At 55.1% G+C, this 16,872-nt stretch overlaps 1 protein-coding gene across 1 annotated transcript; it reads left to right on the top strand.

The window, feature by feature from the left end:
- The first annotated feature begins 66 nt into the window (after nucleotides 1-66).
- Nucleotides 67-16,584, top strand: THOP1 (thimet oligopeptidase 1). The gene is made up of 13 exons (XM_037885581.2): nucleotides 67-262; nucleotides 1,485-1,688; nucleotides 4,185-4,333; nucleotides 4,923-5,030; nucleotides 5,767-5,869; nucleotides 6,279-6,439; nucleotides 6,972-7,107; nucleotides 7,194-7,560; nucleotides 8,452-8,653; nucleotides 9,901-10,087; nucleotides 10,432-10,560; nucleotides 11,169-11,305; nucleotides 11,565-16,584. The coding sequence occupies exons 1-13, from the start codon at nucleotides 247-249 to the stop codon at nucleotides 11,721-11,723; spliced, it is 2,058 nt and encodes a 685-aa protein (XP_037741509.1). The 5' UTR covers nucleotides 67-246; the 3' UTR covers nucleotides 11,724-16,584.
- The last annotated feature ends 288 nt before the right edge of the window (nucleotides 16,585-16,872 follow it).

The following is a 16,872-nucleotide window of genomic DNA, read 5'->3' as shown; positions in this document are numbered from 1 at the left end:
CTCCCCGCAGTGCCCCCCTGCGGTGGCCAGGCCGCCCCCGCCCCCCTCCCTGGGGTGCGCCAAGCGCAGTCCTCCGCCCTCCCAGAATCCTTCACGTCGCCCGCTTCTCCCCGCCCCCCTCTCTGCGGCCGGGCCGGCGGCGCAGGACCCAGGGCGAGCCCGCGTGTGGGGCTGCACCGCGCTTCTCGGCCGGGGGCTCGCTTGGCAGCAGGGTCAGGCCCGCTGGATCCGCCCTTCCCGCCCGCCATGGCTCCCCCCACAGGTACCCCCCAGCTGGGGGGGCAGGGCCACGTGGGAGGGGTGCCAAGGGATTAAAACAGGCGGGGGGAGCAACGGGGGGGTGGAAAGGGAAACGGGCAGGGGGCGATGGCGCTGGGGTGGGAGGTTGGGGAGGGGCTATGGAGGCGGGGGGGATATGTAGACGGGGGGCAAAGTATAGAGTGAGGGGCGTGGGAGGGGGTCTAGGGTTGGGGAGGGGTGGCAGTGTGTAGGCTGGAGGAGCAGGGAGGAGGGGGGGCAGCGAGATGAATGTTGGGTGGGGGGAAGCGGTGTTTGGGGTGGGGGGGCTGGGGGAAGGAGGATGGGAAGTTGGGATGTCGGGCAGAGTAAAGGAGATGGGAATGGGAAGACGGAGTGGAGGGATTGAAAGCCGTGAGGCAGGTTTAGCTGGAATTCGATGATTATAAGTTGGCGAGGCAAGATGGGCGAGGTAATACCTTTTATTGCACCAGCTCCACTTGAGTAGAAGGTTTCACCTCACCCACCTTGTCTCTCTCATGTCCTGGGACCAGCTCGGCTGCAGCTGCAAACAGAGCTGTGGAGATCACTTGTAAATCTGAAGCTTTCCAAGCAATTTTGCTCTCTCTCTCTTTGCCTCTCAGGTGGGCATCTGCTCCCTACTCTCTATTTAAATTTCCCCAGCAAGCAAGGAGAGGCTCCTCTCCAGCTTGTAAAGGGCTGCGGGGCTGGAGTGAGATAAAGCTCACTTCTGTGGAGTTACTCCCAGCACCGTGGGGGTGGCAGCTCTGCATCTGGGTCTGCTGCAGTCACTGGTCCCCTCATTAAGGCTACACTGGGGTGCTTAGGTGTAATCTTCCCATCATCTACCCCTGCTGCACCAGTTCTGTGTCACTCTTTGTGTATGTTACTTCCCCCCCAAACCAAAGTTTCAGAGCTCCTCCACAAATCTCTGCCAGCCCTCCTGCAGTAACAAACATATGTGTGTCTGATTGAGGGCAGGGTAATTAAGGAATCAAGTTTTGGTTAAGGGGTTGCTATAAATGAGGGGGTAAAACCTTGACTGGAAACAGTTTCGTTTACTCTTTGGTTCAGACAGATTGGGTTCTCTTCAGAGCCTGTTACAAGGGATCTGTGGTATTTGCCAGACCTGTCTTTTGAGTCCCTGCCTTATTAATCTGTGGGTGAGCTCTCCACACTCTTCTTGGGCAATATCTTATATGTAGATCTCTTTCTTACCTATTCAGGTAACGTTGTGGACAGCCAGTCCCACAGACCCCCAATGAACCGACTAAGATGGGACCTGACAGCAGAGCAAATAGAGAACATGACTGTCGAGCTCCTAGAGAGGACCAAGCAGGTCTATGACCGGGTGGGCTCCCAGGAGCAGGGGGAGGTCTCCTATGAAAATACCCTCAAAGCTCTGGCTGATGTGGAGGCGGAGTATACAGGTACATGGACGAACAGGATTTGGCTGTTTTCTGGAGCCCTCTTGCTTTTGTTAGTAGCGGAGTGCTTTTTAGATCTTGTGCATCTCTGGTTTCTAGAATCATTGGTCTTTCCTTGCATAACCCCACTAGCCTCTCTCTTACGTGTCCTCCAGGTAGTGTTTATACAGTGGGACATAACTAGGAAAAGTGGGATGAAATTGGATGGGAAACATAGACAGAATGTCAGGAAAAATCTGCCTGACGGTGAGTTTGGCAGTGGGATGGTTTCCGAGAGGAACTGCGGGCAGCCCCACTAGTTGTGATTTTTAAAAGCAACACTTAGGACTTTGAAGTTGCCTGTTGCTGCAGTATCGGGACAAAGGGCTGGACAGTGTGCTGAAGGAAACAACCATGCATCGGCAGAAAGATGATTGGGTGACCAGGGCTTTTCCATCTCTAGCTTCTATGATCAGATGTGGGATGAGTACACGTGGGTGTGAGCTCCCTTCTCTGTGTAAACAATGTATTTCTTTTTAGAACTACAGCTAAAATGCTCTGAAAAAATAACACCGTGTTTATAAATGAAGCTGACCTCAGGGTAACACCTGTTTATTCTCAATGGTGCATAAATCATACAACCTTCCACCCTTGCAGTATCTTTTCCTGAGTCTGACCACCGGTGGTGCAAGGGAAGTGTCATGAGTTTGTGTGCTGGAAATGGCCCAACTTGATTATCATACACATTGTAAGGAGAGTGATCACTTTAGATAAGCTATTACCAGCAGGAGAGTGGGGTGGGGGAGAGAAAACCTTTTGTAGTGTAAATACCCATTTTTTTCATGGTTTGTGTGTATAAAAAGATCTTCTATACTTTCCACAGTATGTGTCCGATGAAGTGAGCTGTAGCTCACAAAAGCTTATGCTCAAATAAATTGGTTAGTCTCTAAGGTGCCACAAGTACTCCTTTCCTTTTTACCCTCCTTCTCTGATTCCCCCCCCCCCTCCCCCCCAAAAAGGGGGCGGAGAGGGGAAGATTCCTTACTAAGCAGAGATGGTGTTAACATCCGCAGACCTATCAGCCCTTTCTTGGCACACCCAATTCTCTGCTCAGCAGAGAATTCTCATGGCGGATCTGTGGGGACAGCAGTGCCCTGCTGCAGGGTTTTGTTGTTCAGAGTCGCACGGAAGTGGTGGTAAGGGATATGCTCCCTGCCTTTGCCTTCTGAAGTGGAAATGGGCAAGGAGAACACAAGCTGTGGACACGAAGGCTTTAAGAAGCATCCACGCTAGAACAGCATCATTTTAAAATGTGATTATTTGGGGTTTTTTAGTCCGTCTCAAAAGACCTTCCTAGCAATTAAACAATCAAAAATAATCAGACTTTGGAGCGCCTGCCCAAACCAAAGGACCTCCCCCAAACCCTGTTATCTGTGGCCAAAACCCAACCCTGCTGGGCTTTGTCTACATTAGTAAATCCCTGAGCTGCAGCAAACCCTGGTGTGGGTCCAGCTGAGCAGAGCTAGATAACCCGGTGGAAAACGCCCAAGTTCTTTGTATGATGCAGCTTCCAGCATGGATTGCCCCAGTGAGGAGTTACCATGCTGCGGGAGGTGTAGCCCTTGAGGTCGATCCAGCGTCCACAACAAAGTCACTGTGATCTTTAGGAGGGGAGGTACTCTGTGACTGCTAGGTTCCTGGCTGGCATGACACTGGTGTTCTCCGTGCCAGTTCTGTGGTGATAGCTGGGTGCATCCTTCCCAGCCCACGCTAACCTGAGGGAGAGTCCTAGGATCCAATCCTGAACCCCTGAGTTCCTGGGAGTGGCAAACTGGATGTATAGGTATTTCCTGATTAACCAGCAGTGCTCTGTCTAATCCTGTCTCTCCGGTTAAGCAGACAGCAGTGGTTGTGTGTAGGGCAGCATCTTTTAACAAGGACACATTGTCTGGCCTCCACAGCATCATAGGATTTCACCTAGAACTATGGCTTGAATTCTCGTGCTCATGAAAAATGGGAGACAGGTGGCACTGGTCAGAGCCAGGAGTTAGATGGGCAACCGCTGTGCAAGCTTCCCCACACCACTCTGCCTGCGTGTCATGGCAAGCTGGGTCTCAGGCCATTTCCCAAGGGACAGGTGTCACCAACACCCCACAGGGTACTGCCAAACAGAGCCATAGGATATTGCGATGCTTTCCGGAGCAGTCAGAAGCCAAGAGCTTTGCCTCAAGGAACTTGCCATATAGCGTCGACACACAGATCTGGCTCTGAGACCAGGAGACTCAACAGAGACTTCGAGGACTGAATAAGCTGAGGAGGATCGAACTCAGTGCTAGAGGGGTTTGTTCCGGGTCAGGTGGGGACGTGTCGGTGGGAGTAGCTTGCCGCGTCCCCGCTTGGGCTATTTGTCAGGCTCCAGATGGTGAAACTGGCACCTACTTCATACACTAACCCTAGAGCACACCAGTGCAGGCACTGCTGCTCCTGCTGCGGCCTGAGCTCCTGGCTTTGTCGTTTCAGTTCAGAGGAACATGCTGGACTTTCCCCAGCACGTCTCCCCTCGCAAAGATATCCGCACGGCGAGCACGGAGGCGGACAAAAAGCTCTCAGAGTTCGACGTGGAGATGAGCATGCGGCAGGATGTGTACCAGAGGATCGTTTGGCTCCAGGTTCAGAGGAAGGGGGGAGGGATAACCTGAGTGGCTCACAGTGCTGAGAAGACAACAGGCCCAGCATCCCAACAGGGAGTGCACAGGGACCTCCCTTTAATTTCACTGCGTCCCTCTCCCTACTGTCTGTCGAATCGAGTTTAGAGCTAAATTACAATGTGAGGGCAGTATTGTCTAGTAGTTAGAGCAAGGGACTGGGGAATTGGGACTTCTGGGATCTAGTCTCAGCTCTGACTCACTGTGTGATCTTGAACGAGTCCCATCCCTTTGTTTTGCCTCAGTCTGCCTATCTTTAAAATGAGGCTGGTGACCTTGACCTACATCCCATGGAGGTTCAGGGTTGGCTAATGATTTGTAATGTGCTTTGAGATCCGTGTTGAAAATGATATAGTGGGGACCAGCCTCTTGAATCTAACTCTTCTAGGGGGGTGTTTTCCTCTAGTTCGGGGCCCGCAGACATTGAAGCAGTCCGGGCGTAGGACCGACACCAATGGCTTGCTGCGGCTGTGTGGCAGCTGTAGATTAGCAAACCCCACTCCCTGCACTGTCACCCCTTCAGCTCCGGACGCTCCCCCTTTTTGTCTGACAGGAGAAGGCAGAAAGTGCTTCCCTGAGGCCTGAAGCGAAGAGGTATCTAGAGAGGTTGATTAAACTGGGTAAACGAAATGGCCTTCACCTCCCGGAGGAGACGCAGGAGGTGAGACTGTCAATGTATCATAAATAGCTGTACAGAGGGGTACCTACGGCTAAAGTAGTGTGATCTAGACCAGAAGACGGTCAGCCAGGACTCCTGGGTTCTATTCCTGGCTCTGTCACTGACTGAGGGCAAGTCAGGTTAACGCTCTGTTTTCCCTCCTCTAAGGTGGGGATAATACACCTGTCAGCCTGGGGAGCTAATCTTTGTACCCTTTAGGGTCCTGGGCTGAAGAGAGTCACAGTAGAACATAGCAGCCTAGGAATGAAAGCAGCCTCCAGCCCGAGAGTGATAGTAACGTGCAGTTTGCATGCGGGGGGCAGAGGTTCTGTAAGGGTGGTGGGGAACAGTGAGCAGATTTAGCTTGACTAGAGTGACCCTCATCTCATGGGCCCCACTGCAGCACGTAGGGCTAGAGGGCGGTCGGGGGACTTGACACCAGGTTAAAAATAGACAAGCAGGGGAAATGAAATCAGCTGATGGCTGGCCGGACCTTAAACATCCACAGCTCCTTGAGCTGGCCACAAACAGACGGGCCCGTGGCGTGATAGCTGGGCTTCCACCGGGGTGACCGGAGATTGCCTATCCCAGGCTGAGATCTCTGTGTCTCTGCGCAGCCGGCCCTGTTTGGAGAGAAGCCGGGGACCCATGTGCGCACAGAACTGACTAAGCATTGCTCAGCTTTCTTCCACGATGTCGCTGGGTCTGATGATGTGTGTGTGTGTTTTTTTTTTTTAAGAAAATCAAAGCCATTAAGAAAAGGCTAAGCCTGCTCTGCATTGACTTCAACAAAAACCTGACCGAAGACACCACCTCCCTGCCCTTCTCCAAGGAGGAGCTGGGTAAGGGCGGCTCACGGTCGGGGGAACCAGGCCTGCTGGCGCCTCCGGGAAGATTTGCTTCTCCTGGTGCTAAGTCTCCAGGGACCGGGTCACCTTTGACCCATCTCTGAGCTCGCTCTCTAACTTCCCGATCAGGCGGAAACCTGCCAGTAGAAATGACTGGCAGCTGCTGCTGCCCCTGAGTTTGCTTTGGTCCAGCTGGAGCCGTGTGAGAGTTGCCAGTTACACCCAGCTACAGAGCCCCTTTTGGCTTGTGCACTCATTGGCTTCCAGGGAAGGAGTGCGTTCCCGTGCTTCCTGATTAAGCCGCCCCAGAGCCCACTGCCTGGGGAGCGGCATGGCTGTGGGGGGGGCTGCAGATCGTCCTCAAAGTCTATCCGTCCTTGTCTCGTCTCCTCTCCTCCTCCAGGGGGGCTCCCTGAGGACTTCCTGAACTCCCTGGAGAAGACCGAGAACGGCAAGCTGAAGGTCACCCTGAAGTACCCGCACTATTTCCCCCTCATGAAGAAATGTTGCGTGCCTGAGACGAGGAGGAAGGTGGAGGAAATGTTCAACTCCAGGTGCAAGGAGGTAGGTGGGTGAAGGTCTTGGGGCAGAACTCCTGAGCATGCAACCCTGTTAGCCTAGAGCACAGCACTGGCTTTCACCCTAAGCTACAGCCCAGCTCCAAAGAGTGTTTCCGGGTGTAGGTCACCAGTGCCAGCCGTGGCCCAGGAGCCCCTTGGCGTCGGCTGGCCAAGGGCACAGGGGGAGCATTACACTGGCCCAGATCAGTGGTGACTGCAGGCCACCATCATGTGAGGACAGTTCAGCGGCCCATTTGAAACGAGCATGGTGGGCCTCAGGCCAGGGGCCTGCATCATCCAGCCCGCCATCCCACTGAGCATTCTCAGCGGAGATGCCAAGGGTTCGAATGGGTGATGGAGGCCCTGGCTGGGCTGGCTGGTGTTTTGGGGGGACGTCCTGGCCTAGCCTTTGGGCGTGAGGGGACTGACTTGCTGCTGCTTTCCTGGGATGGCTGCTCTGTTCCACCTCGGCCTTCGAGCCTCCTCCCTGCCTGGCACTTCCGGCTCCACGGGCTGAGCCTTCTCCTCCATCACAGGAGAACTGCTTGATCCTCAAGGAGCTAGTGGACCTGCGGGCTCAGAAATCCAGCCTCTTGGGCTTCGACACTCACGCTGATTTCGTGCTGGAAATGAACATGGCGAAAACCAGCAAGACCGTGGCTTCCTTCTTAGGTACCGCACCTGGCTTTGGAAGGGGAGGGGCTGGGTTTTCCTGTACATCCTGCTCTCATGGTTCTTCCCCCTCTTTGTCTGTCCAGATGAGCTGGCCCAGAAGCTGAAGCCCCTGGGGGAGAAGGAACGGGCCGTGATCCTGGACCTGAAGAAGAAAGAGTGCAAGAAGCGGGACTTAGAGTTTGACGACCGCATCAACGCCTGGGACATGCGCTACTACATGAACCAGGTGGAGGAGACCAAGTACAGCGTGGACCAGAACCTGCTGAAGGAGTATTTCCCCATGCAGGTGGTCACCGCTGGCCTTCTGGACATCTACCAGGAGCTGCTGGGCCTGACCTTCCTCCTGGAGGAGCATGCCCAGGTCTGGCACGAGGACGTCCAGCTCTACTCGGTGAAGGACGTTGCCTCGGGCAAGACCATTGGGAAATTCTACCTGGATTTGTACCCCCGGTGAGTCCCCTGTCACACCAGAGCGAGGGAGATGGGCTTGGGAACGGTGGATCTTGTCACCCAGGCCCATGGGGGAACCTCCCACACCCCCTTCGGAGTGACCGGGGAGTCTGTCTGCGGGAGGGTTACGGGCTCTGGACTCCTTCCCAGTGTGACAATGGAACCGGTTGCCTATGGCTAGTCGGGCAGGGTGTGGTGCTGCCACCTGAGGACGGGAGTTGTGTTTGTGGCTCTCTCCTTGTGCCACCCGTCCCTGGCAGTAGGTCAGCACTGCCCGCCTGCCCCTCAGAGTGGCGTTAGCTTTATCCCTGCAGTCAGTAGGGCCTGACTTCAAGGTGAGGGCGTATGAGGCTGAGTGGGGCTTCCCACTGTCGCCCAGCAGCTCTCCATTGTGCCTTGCCCTGGGGTGGTCTCCCCATCCCGTCTGAGCTGCAGTGACAGCCAACCCCCACAGCGGAGGCCAGAGAAGCCCTGACTCCTGCATCCCTGCAGCCTGCCTCTTCTCTCTGGTGGGTGCCTGACCTCCTCCTCTCCCACCAAAGCAGCACAACAAACGCCGAACATCCAGTTCCCCTATATAACTCGCCCCGGGGGGATGGCTGCTGCGGGGGGCTTTGCCATCCCAAACCACTCGCTAGGGTCAGCTTGAGATCTGCTGTGTGTTGCTGCGGGGCCTGTCTGCTCCTGCAGTGGGATTGGCTCTGTCCCATTCCCTTGCCCCCGATGGAAAGCGAACAGGGGTGCGGTTGGTCCAGCTGATCCCAGTGAGCACTTGTTCTGCATGAATCCATCTGCGCCTTGCAGGCGGCCCCTGGGTTCTAATAGGCTCCCTACGTGACACGGCCTGATGTGCTGGTACGTCCATCTGATGGTCTCCTCCACCCACTCCAGGGAGGGAAAGTACGGGCATGCAGCCTGCTTCGGCCTTCAGCCAGGCTGCCTGCTGCCGGACTCCAACCGGCAGGTCTCCGTCGCTGCCATGGTAGCCAACTTCACCAAGCCCACGCCGGACGTGCCGTCCCTGCTGCAGCACGACGAGGTGGAGACCTACTTCCATGAGTTCGGCCACGTCATGCACCAGCTCTGCTCGCAGGTAAGGATGCGGCCATGTGCGGGGCAGCGGGTCGCTTGCTCGTCCTAGCCTCACACAACGCTGCAAGGGGAGAAGGCTGGAGCACCGGCCAGAGCCACACAGAGGGCAAGGGGTGCAGACATCCTCCCACACCGCTCTGCCGGTGGCTCTTGGTCCCGACCCACAGCTCCCCCAGCTAACCCAGCCCCGGGCTCCCTACACCAGCTGTGCCAGTGCCCCTCAATCCCCTCCTGCAGCTCCCCCTGCTATCCCAGCCATGGGCCTTTCCTCTTCACCGCTCTGCCAGTGCCCCTCGATCCCGACCTGCCAGCTCCCCTAGCCATGAGCCCTGCCGCCTTCACCGCTCTGCCAGTGCCCCTCGATCCCGACCTGCCAGCTCCCCTAGCCATGAGCCATGCCCCCTTCACCGCTCTGCCAGTGCCCCTCGATCCCGACCTGCCAGCTCCCCTAGCCATGAGCCCTGCCGCCTTCACCGCTCTGCCAGTGCCCCTCGATCCCGACCTGCCAGCTCCCCTAGCCATGAGCCATGCCCCCTTCACCGCTCTGCCAGTGCCCCTCGATCCCGACCTGCCAGCTCCCCTAGCCATGAGCCATGCCGCCTTCACCGCTCTGCCAGTGCCCCTCAATCCCCTCCTGCAGCTCCCCCTGCTATCCCAGCCATGGGCCCTTCCTCTTCACCGCTCTGCCAGTGCCCCTCGATCCCGACCTGCCAGCTCCCCTAGCCACGAGCCATGCCCCCTTCACTGCTCTGCCAGTGCCCCTCGATCCCGACTTGCAGCTCCCCCTGCTATCCCAGCCATGGATCCCCCACCTTCACCGCGCTGCTGGTGCCCCTCAATCCCAACCTGCAGCTCCTCTGATGCTCTGCTATCCCTGCCCTGGGCTGCCTACCCACCCAGCTCTGCCTGTGAGCCGCAGCCCCCACTTTGCCAATCCTTTGCCACACTCGCGCGACAGCTGACAGTTGTGCCAAACAGTGCGGCAGCTTGGGGCAAGCGAACGCTCCCGGGGACAAGGCTGAGAGCAGCAAACTCCTCTCACTTATGATGGAGGCTCTAAATTCCGATCTCCATGCTTGCCAAGCCTGATCATTTAATCGTAGCTTCTTGTGGCCAGCCGGGGCCATTCTGCTTGGCTGGGTTACTCCTCACCCCCAGGTGGGCACTCTCTGGGGCAAGGGGGATCTGGGCTGGTACTCTGTGTCCGCTCCGACTGGGCTGCGTTGTGACAGCATGTGTGTCTTGTAGGCAGAGTTTGCCATGTTCAGTGGGACCCACGTGGAGCGGGACTTTGTTGAAGCCCCGTCTCAGATGCTGGAGAACTGGGTGTGGGAGAAGGAGCCCCTGCTGCGCATGTCCAAACACTACAAAACTGGCTGCCCCATGCCCGACGAACTGCTGGAGAAGCTCATCCAATCCAGGCAGGCAAACACAGGTAGGAGCCACGGCCCCCCCATCCTCACCCCACCATTGGGATCAGCCTCGTCTTGCCCCTCTGCTGTGCCCGTTGGGGGGTGGGGTTGGTGGGGAAGGAACCCACCTGTGATCATTAGCAGTCATGGGGCAGGAGGGGCTGTGGGTCTAGATTGAGGGGTGTGGGGGGCTCAGCACTGGAAGAGTGGGAGATGCAGGACAGGCTTGAGGGGGTCTTGGCAGAGCTAGGGGAGTGGGGAGCAGGCACTCGCAGCCGGTCTCTGCCAGCTGTTACCCACCCGCCGTGGCCTCCCGCGGAGGCGCTGTCTGCCTCACACTTTGCTTCCCTCTCCCCTCCTTTAACAGGGCTGTTCAACTTGCGTCAGATCGTCCTGGCAAAGGTGGACCAGGCCCTTCACACCCAGACAAAGGCAGACCCAGTGGAGGAGTATACCCGGCTGTGCGAGGAGGTGCTGGGCATCCCCGCCACCCCAGGTACCCACTTGGCACTGATGGGCATGCTGGTTCTACAGGTTCTGGGGAGAGGGGCTGTGGCTGGTGCAAGTCCACGGTAAAATCTTCTCTCTGAAGATCATGACAAGGGGAAGGAGCTTTTCCTCTCTTCCTGGTCTCCTGCCTAAGCACATTCCAGGGCAGACTCTCAAAACGCCCTGTGCCAAAAATCGCTCCCCTGTGCCCCTCAACAGGGGGGCTAGAGCCACTGGATATTCCCAGCCCCAGCCTATAAAGGCAGCTTTGCCTCATTCTGCTTCCCCACTCGCTTTGGGCACGTCTGCCAGAGTTAGGGTGGCATGTCCAGGAGTGTTGGGCTTGGGGAATGTGCCGTTTGCTCCACTGGGAGCAGCGTTAAGCCACTGCCGAGCATGGTGGAAAATCCCTTCCCTTCCCTTCCTCTTCCCCAGATTGTTTTCCCACTGGGATCAGAGGGAAGTTGATCTGGTGCCTGGGCTGGTAAATTTCCACGTCAGGTTTTTGCCACTTGAATCAAGGATGTTTTCCACCCCCCTCCTCAGGCAATTGTCTGAGTGCCTGACTCCTGCAGCGCGTCTCATCAGCGGGCCATGTGTCTCTTAATTCCCAAGGTACGAACATGCCGGCCACATTTGGCCACCTGGCTGGAGGCTACGATGCCCAGTACTATGGCTACCTCTGGAGTGAAGTGTATTCCATGGACATGTTCCACACCCGCTTCAAGCAGGAGGGGATCATGAACTGTAAGGTAATGGAAGCTCCTGTCTGTCTGTCTCCACCGTGTGCCATAGACATGCTGCCTGCTGTGGGAATATCAGCCCAGCGGGAAGGGTGTGGTGATCTGCAGGGACCCCCGCCCTGGCTGTGGTCAGCCCAGAACATGCGGAAGGGGTTGGCACAGGCAGCAGCATTGTGGGATGAGAGCTCTCTCCCTCGCTGGTCTCCCGTGCCCTGATCCCTCCTCCCGCTCTGCCTTCCCCCCACCCCTGGCCTGTCTCCCCTTGCAGGTGGGCATGGATTACAGGAACTACATCCTGCGTCCCGGGGGGTCCGTGGATGCAAGTGTCATGTTGCGACGGTTCCTGGGTCGAGACCCCAAGCAGGATGCCTTCCTGGCCAGTAAAGGACTGAAGGTTGAGTCCAGCTCGCTGCCTTCTGCCTGCTGAACACCCGCCCACCACCCTGTGAGTAGAGCCAGCTCCTGTGTCTGCGAACCCGTCCTCCGAGCCAGAGAACCAGGCAGCACCAGACGCCTCTGTCGTCCAAACACCCGCCGGGCGGGCTGACACCGCGGCTGCTCTTCGGCCCCAGAGCGAACGTAGGGCCTCGGGCAGAGGTTTAGATCTGGCGCTGCCATTTCCCCTCTCTGGAATGACAGCCGTGCCAAGGGGAGGGCGGTGCAATCCGTCACCCCTTGGCGCGGTGCGGCGTGTGTGTGTGTGTTATAAGTAGCCATACAAATTGCCTTGAAGCTGAAACTTTGCACCCAGAGTGTCTGCACCAGGGGGCAGCTCGATTGGGGGGTCAGGGTGTTAAAAATTGGATTCACCATTTTAGAAGTGGCACCGTTGTTTAAAAGCTGAGACTTCCCCAGCCCTCAGCTTGTTTTGTGCCCAAAGGTAAAATCACGGCTCTGATCATAAAACAAATGAACAGAGAGAGAATTAAATAGCAGGGAGGATTTGGGCTTGGTCTCCTCTCCAGTGGGCAGATTGGAAACCTCAGAATAAACCCGGCTGCGAGGCCAAGGTGTAAAAAGCCACAAAGTGCACCTGCGCTAACTTAATAGCCTCGCTCACCCCTAAAAGGAATATTCCCGTCCACACTACTAGCCTGCCGGGCGAGTGGGATGTTAGTCCCCTCTCGCCCCAGCATCACCACGTGGGTCGAGGAGACTTGGCTCAGAACCTTCTCCATTTTGTTTTGATCAAAGTAAATGAAATTCCAGCCCATGTCAGAAGGGGGCGCTGTCCCCTCTCCTCTTCCTCCCCTGTGAGGTGGGTGAGTGTATTCAGAGCTGGAAGGGACGCCACCCTGCAAAGGTACCAAGCGTCCTCTTCTGGGCGGTCAGTACTTAGCAAGCTCGGATGCTAACAACGCCGGGGGTGCGTCAGTATCGTAACATGACCGGGCTGCTGCATCTCCGAAAGCAGAGGTTGGTCCAGGAAGCAGGGGGCACAGACAGATGACAGCAATGCGGTCCACAGGGATACAAATATCTAGGGGCCTAGTGACCTGGCTAGGGATCTTTTAATGTTGGGCTGTGGGGAGCTGATGAAAGTCAGCCGGCTCAGGGCCCTGTTTGCACTGCAGGGGAACCTGTGAGAGCAGCGACTCCATCCACCCACGGGTACAGCCTAGTGCCAGCCCTACTGCAGAGAAGCCAGTGCTGGTACCATATGCCTCCCTCGCTGTCTAGCCACCTCTAACCCTGCTCGCAGTCTGTCATCAGAGGCGTTGGTCTCCCCCTGCAATCCAGGTGTCTTTGGCGGTGGGTCGCTCAGACTCTTGACAGACTGACCCGTCCGTTATGAAATGGTCCGTTTCAATGGAAGTGTAGGCTGTGGATCAGTCCCTCCTCCTCTGCCCCGGGATGGCTAACCACTGCCTTCGCTCATTTCAGCAAACGCCCTTTTTGGTTTAGTGTTTCGCTGTGCTGTGTAAAACCAAGCAGGATGCGATTCAGCTCCTTGTACAATGATCCAGCTGAGTTGCGTCATCTCCTCTCACCCCTGCTTCTCCTCAGGGACAGTAGAAACCCACAGCAAATTCTGGCAAAAACTGTTCTCCCTCCATATCTGAAATTTCACACCGGGCCTATTCTATACTACTCGATTCCTACTCTTGTATAGTGTCATACTAGATGTAAGACAGGGAGAATCATCGGAAATATTTATTAGCTTCTTAATGTCAATTACTGCTGCTGCTGGACCCAGTGTTACAGAAAAGCCCTATGAACTGCCAGGCAGGAATCTCACCTACTTCTTTTAGCTGATGCACTTTTAAGCATCACTTTTAAGGACTGTAGCAAAGCGTGAATTCGTTTAAATGGTACAAGCCTCCCACTAGGGTAAGATTTGAGGTATAAATTGATTCTTATTCACACTCCCTTTTCTCTGTGATTATGCCCCAAACCACTGTTGATCCATCTCCGTTCTAACTGCTGCTGGTAAGTGGGTTAAAAACCAAAAACCCAAATAACCAACCTTTTTATTTTCTGTCTGAAATTTTCCCCCAAACTCCCCGGCCCTGGGCAGGGAAAGGCAAGCGCAGACAGAGGGAGGAGGTGCAAAGTTTTCAAAAGTAGTCACTGAATTTGAGCTCCTCAATTGTTGGGGGATCCAACTTGAGCCTCTCAGGGCTTGATGTTTTTTCTGAGGATGTTGATTTCAGCTGGAACTGTGGGTGCCCAGTGCAGCTGTTGGACCCTTCTGAAAATGTGTGCCACTCTTGTAAAAAGAACACTCATAGTTGTGTTTCTTGCTTCAGCTTAAAGGATTCAGTTAAAAATCACACTTCCGCCTGGATTTTTGTAACCTCCCAAGTCTCACCATTAGTGAAAGATCCAGGGGTGGGGGTGGAGTTGATATTTTCCCTATGTTTTCACTAGGGATGTTAATATTGGTTTTAAAAGTTAACCGGCTAAACGATTAAAATTATATCGTTTAACCAGTTACCTGTTAACCAATGTCGCTCTGGCAGGGTGGCAGGGGCTGGGGTCCTGCTAGGGCCACTCCAGCCCGATGTCGTGTCCCGCCTGCCAGCTGCGGGGTTTAACAGTTAAGGTCTGGTTAACGGTAAGCCTAATGCTTACTGGTTAACCGTTTACATCCCTAGTTTTCACTCCCACCCTGTGCATTTGACAGCACTTCATAAAACTGACTAGACACGCAGGATGAAACCCTGCTTCCATCGACTTCAGCGTCAGAACTCCCACTGATTTCAGTGGGGCTAGGATGTCACCCACAGTTCTCATCCTCTCTAGTCATTTTGCCTTGTTTAGGGTTTCTCAGTAACAGGAGAGAGAAACATTTTGTTTCTCCACAAAGGAAAACGGGGCGTGTAAATGTTCGCCCAAATTGGAGAAGGGCCCAGTGACTGGGGTAGAAACTACAGCCGCTTTTGATTCTTTGTTTTACCAGACTCGAATTCAGGATGTCTTTGCCCCTTCAACAACCTTCACGTTTACAGTGCCCAGCTCTGGAGCTTGCCCCCAGCCCGTGCTCCGAGAAACAGCATCCACCCCTGTGCTGCTGTTAAGCAGCTGGATGCAGCTCTGGCTGAGCAGGGAAGGTTTTGGGCAACGGGGAAGGATAGAAACCGAACTCTGGGAGCTTAGCTCCTTGTGGGAGATGGCAGAATCTGCCATCTGCAGGGCATCCCTGGCACCGCCTGGCTTTCAGATTTTCCGTTGTCCCTGGGCGCGGCTCATCCCCTAAAGAGTGAAAGTGAGACTGTTGTTTTCTGGTGCTTCTGTTGTCATACAGCATAAACAATCTGTAGTCTCTGGACAGGTCCCCTGGCCGCAATCTGTCCGGTCCCCCCTCTTTGAATTGCAAATCATCCCCTACCCTTAAGTTCCAGCTTCGGGATCCTCCACACAAAATCGGTTACATTGCAGGAGCGACACCTGCCAGTCACCTGAACCCCCCCCGCCCCCCCAACCTTCAGCTTCCTTTTGATTCTCATTTCCTTCTCCTGCTGTGAACATCAAAAGGGCTCAGTGACTGTTACGCGGTTGTTAAGTCTCTGTTGTTACCCGGAAACCTGTTGCTATGTACAGCTGAATGTGTCAAGATGCTGAGCACCCTGGACACAGGAGTGGAGCGTAATCCTGCTGTAGAAATCTGGGCTGCACTATTGGATGGGTTTAGCTGGATCTCTGCATTAGATCTTTCAAACAAAGCATTCCCCCCATGCCACCCCAAATTCAGATTGTTTTAAATTCCACCCCCACCCCCTTCTTTATTTATTTGTATAAAGGAATCGTGGCTTTTCCCCTCCACACCTGGCTCAGTGTTATTCACCAAGAAAAATCCAGACACGGAAAAGGATCAGTAAAAATTGCTTCATGAGCCATGCAGGTGAAACCACCTGTGTGGCCCTGTCTCCCTGCCCCTTCTGGTGACTGGGGAAGGCGATCGGATGTGGGATCCTTCCTCGCCGCCCGCCTCCCTGTTATTTGGCTCGGCCTCCCGACGTTCCATCCCAGGGCTGGGTATGTAAGAAGTGATGTGGCTCCTTGGTGCCCGCTGTGTACTTTACACACGTTTTCTCTCTTCCCCCCGTTCTAGACATAAGCTCTATCTCTGTCCCTGGGCGTCAGTGCACACATGGCTCATTGCTTTTATGAATCAATAGTGTGGGGTGTTTGGTTTTTTTTTAAGTGTAAAGATTCTGGGTTTTAAGGCCTTTTGACCTCCTTCCCTGCTCCCTTCCACCCACTTAGTCTTTTTACTGAATAAGCTGGAACGGGATAAACTACGCTTTCCTCTCTTCTAACCAGGCCTCTGCGCTGCTCCTCTCAGCTCGCCGTGGCAGTTTGCATGCAGAGGCTGGAATTCGTGTCCTCCCTGGGTCACAGGGAGGCACCTTTAGTTGTGGACCCTCCTATCGTCCTACACAAGCCACCTGACGCTGTGGCAATCTGTGCTCAAGGCGGGCTCAGGACTGGAATAGCAGTGTGGCTCAAAGCTGCATTGGTAGCCTGTGTGGTGCCCCTCTCAAAGCAAGGGGTAGTCGTGCCCTTGCTTTCACTAGCACTGGAATTCACTCACGTGCCCCATGGCAAAGAACAAACCCTAACTGCACCAGGCACCTTGGCCTTGGAGCGTGGCTGCTTTTCCCTCTCACCCCGTTTCTGCTTACCCAATCCAACCGGGGGAGAGGTCAGGTTGTTTTCTGTTAACCTCCTCCCAGGTCAGGGTGGTGTGTTTGGAGTTTGTAATGGTCACGTCCAGCCCTGCTTGTTACCGGGGTTGGATTTTACATGATTCCTAGCACCAATAAAGAGTTTTCGTAAATTGAGCTGTCGTCACTGGGTCTCTGCCATGGCCTTGGCTCAAGAATGTTGGGGAAAGAAGGGGAAAGCTTCTGGTGGCCTTCACCAGGACTCCTGGCTTCGGTGAGAGCAAACCTCAGAATCTCTAATGTATTTATCATCTCAGCATGGCGGGGCTGTTCTACCCATTGTGCAGATGGGAGTATTAAGGCAGAGAGAGAGTAAGTGTCTTGCCCCGGGTCACAGGGAGACCGTGACAGACCAGGAATTGAACCTAGGTCTCCCATGTCCTAAGTTAGCACTCACCATCCTTC

Source organism: Chelonia mydas, chromosome 25 (assembly GCF_015237465.2).
Source record: "Chelonia mydas isolate rCheMyd1 chromosome 25, rCheMyd1.pri.v2, whole genome shotgun sequence".
Lineage (NCBI taxonomy): Eukaryota > Metazoa > Chordata > Testudines > Cheloniidae > Chelonia > Chelonia mydas.
Note: the sequence above shows the minus strand (reverse complement) of the source record. Positions and strands in the feature narration are given on the sequence as shown.